Here is a 2,316-nt window from a genome sequence, read left to right as displayed (position 1 = left end):
ATGGGATGGCTGCATCCATCAGGACCAGGAACACTCACTGAGGAGACTCCATAGAGGAAGAAGAGGAGGAAGATGACGAAGGCACTGCTCTGGGGGAAGAGGGACGAGGCCGTGGCGATCACCGCCATGAGGATGGACATGACAAAAATCAGGCTCACGTAGAGCAGCACCCAGGACAGCCTAGGGAGGAAAAACAGGGGGGAAAACCAGAAAAATGAATTAATTCAGCCATGCAAAACCCATCACTCTTTAAAATTCCTGACAGCTGCACCAAAGGCCAAGCAGGCAAGAAAACCTAAATAAAGAGCTGCTGTGATCATCCCTGGGATTGTTCTCGGCACACAGCGAGACCCAGGCCAGCTAAAGATGCACAATCAGCTGATCCACCATTATTTTTTTGCATAATTAATTCCCTGGTACAGGCAAAAGAGGGTAACAGAGTCGTAGGCTTCAATAATTCACGAAATTCTGTTTAAAGTTTAATACAGGGCAGGGTAATAAAATCCTGCTCTGTTGAAAAATGGAGCTGCGAGTCAGGGAGCAACTCTGACCTCAGCAAACAGGAGTGGTTTGTGTCCAGGTAGCAAAAAAAAGACACATTTCCTCTGAAAAAACTGAGAAAAAAAATCATTCCAACCACCCCAGGTGGCAGCTTCACTGCAGATGTGAAAACCCTGCCAGAAAGGGCAAAGCAAAACCTGTTTTTATCTCCTCAGCCGTCAATGATTTCAAATGAACACATCATTTGGGAGAAAAATAAAATATTCCGTTGCCCAGGTCAATTTTCATCAGGGTGAGGAAACAATTGAAAACCTGTTGCTGGGAAATTCAAATGATAGAGTTGGATTCATTTAATTATGTGCCAGGCTGCAGATTACCTGTTGAGCTTCTAGGAAAGGAGGCAGTGAGCCAAAAAATGTTTAAAAACCTCCATAAAAACCTCACACACGATGAGGTTTAATCCCTCTAAGTCTGACGTAGCTTTACATGGATAAATGCAGCAGGATTACTCATTAAAATATTCATTTGTTCACAGGGCTGCAAGTGTCTCTCTGTTTTATTGCACAAAATATCTCATTTTTTGGTTGTTTTCAGTTAAAGAATGGAAATATTTTAAGGACTGGAGGGTGGGATGGAATTTTAAAATATTTCTTTATATTTTTTTAATAAGGAACAGGTTACACCAAACACTCACCAGAAGGCAGTGTCATGGAGTCCCAAAATTTTCAGGAACTCCTTCAGCTTCCTCTCCTTTTCTGCCACGATGTGAATTGCCAAATAATACCCAAAGGGAGAGAAGGCAATCACCAGGTAAATCAAAATGATTGCACGAGGGAAATTATCAATTTCCACCACTGCAGCCTCTCCCATAACCATGGCTCTGGTCAGATCCAGCTGTTCCCAAACAGAATGATTTGTTTTCATCTGGGAAGAAGAGGAGGAAGAGTTATTTTGACATTTTTCCTGATTTTACAGCCCCATCCCAAACACACCCCACTGGAAGGGGGAGAGCCCAAAAACTTCCTGACCCCAAAACCCCAGGGCAAAAGCAAGGACACTGGAAAACACCTGAATGCCTGGGGGTAAAATTGGGAAATGTGGAATTTCTGGCACTTAAAAAGATGGAATTTGCTGTCACCAGGAGCAGGGTGAGGGGAGGGAAACTGGGAAAAATCCTGGAGCAAAACTGACACCAAAAAAAGGTAAATACTGGCACCAGAAAAAGGTAAATACTGGCACCAAAATAAGGTAAATTCTGACACCAAAGTAAGGCAAATTCTGCATCCCCTGTTTGGAATGGCATTTTGGGGTGAGCATTTGTGTTCTGAGGAGGGCTGTGCTGGATGTTCAGGATCACTGGGATACAAATGGAGATGAAAATCCACAAAATCCAACCCAATCCCCAATCCCCAGGATTGGGGAAATCCTGGAGGAAACGCTCCCTTCCCATCAGAGCCCAGCTGGGATCTGACACAGCATCTCCCAGGATCAACAGACAGATTAAACATCTGGGTCTGTCCTTTCTTGGGGTGAGGGTGGGATTTGATGGGGTTTGATGGGATTTGATGGGGTTTGATGGGGTTTGATGGGGTTTGATGGGATTTGATGTGGTTTGATGGGATTTGATGTGGTTTGATTGGGGTTTGATGGAGTTTGATGGGGTTTGATGGGATTTGATGGGGTTTTATGTGGTTTGATGGGGTTTGATGGGGTTTGATGGGATTTGATGGGATTTGATGGGGTTTGATGAGGTTTGATGGGATTTGATGTGGTTTGATGGGGTTTGATGGGATTTGATGGGATTTGATGGGGTTT

At 44.0% G+C, this 2,316-nt stretch overlaps 1 protein-coding gene across 1 annotated transcript in view; it reads right to left on the bottom strand.

The window, feature by feature from the left end:
- Positions 1–2,316, bottom strand: part of ABCA5 (ATP binding cassette subfamily A member 5) — a 36,125-nt gene that overhangs the window by 26,337 nt on the left and 7,472 nt on the right. Inside the window, exons 8-9 of the mRNA XM_015645983.2 lie at positions 1,196–1,425; positions 39–180 (exon numbers count right to left, since the gene is read on the bottom strand). Of these exons, the coding sequence (XP_015501469.1) occupies positions 39–180; positions 1,196–1,425 (372 nt within the window). The remainder of the gene's footprint in view (positions 1–38; positions 181–1,195; positions 1,426–2,316) is intronic.

This window comes from Parus major, chromosome 18 (genome assembly GCF_001522545.3).
Source record: "Parus major isolate Abel chromosome 18, Parus_major1.1, whole genome shotgun sequence".
Classification (NCBI taxonomy): Eukaryota; Metazoa; Chordata; class Aves; order Passeriformes; family Paridae; genus Parus; species Parus major.
The sequence above is the reverse complement of the archived record's forward strand: the minus strand, read 5'-3'. Positions and strand labels throughout refer to the sequence as shown.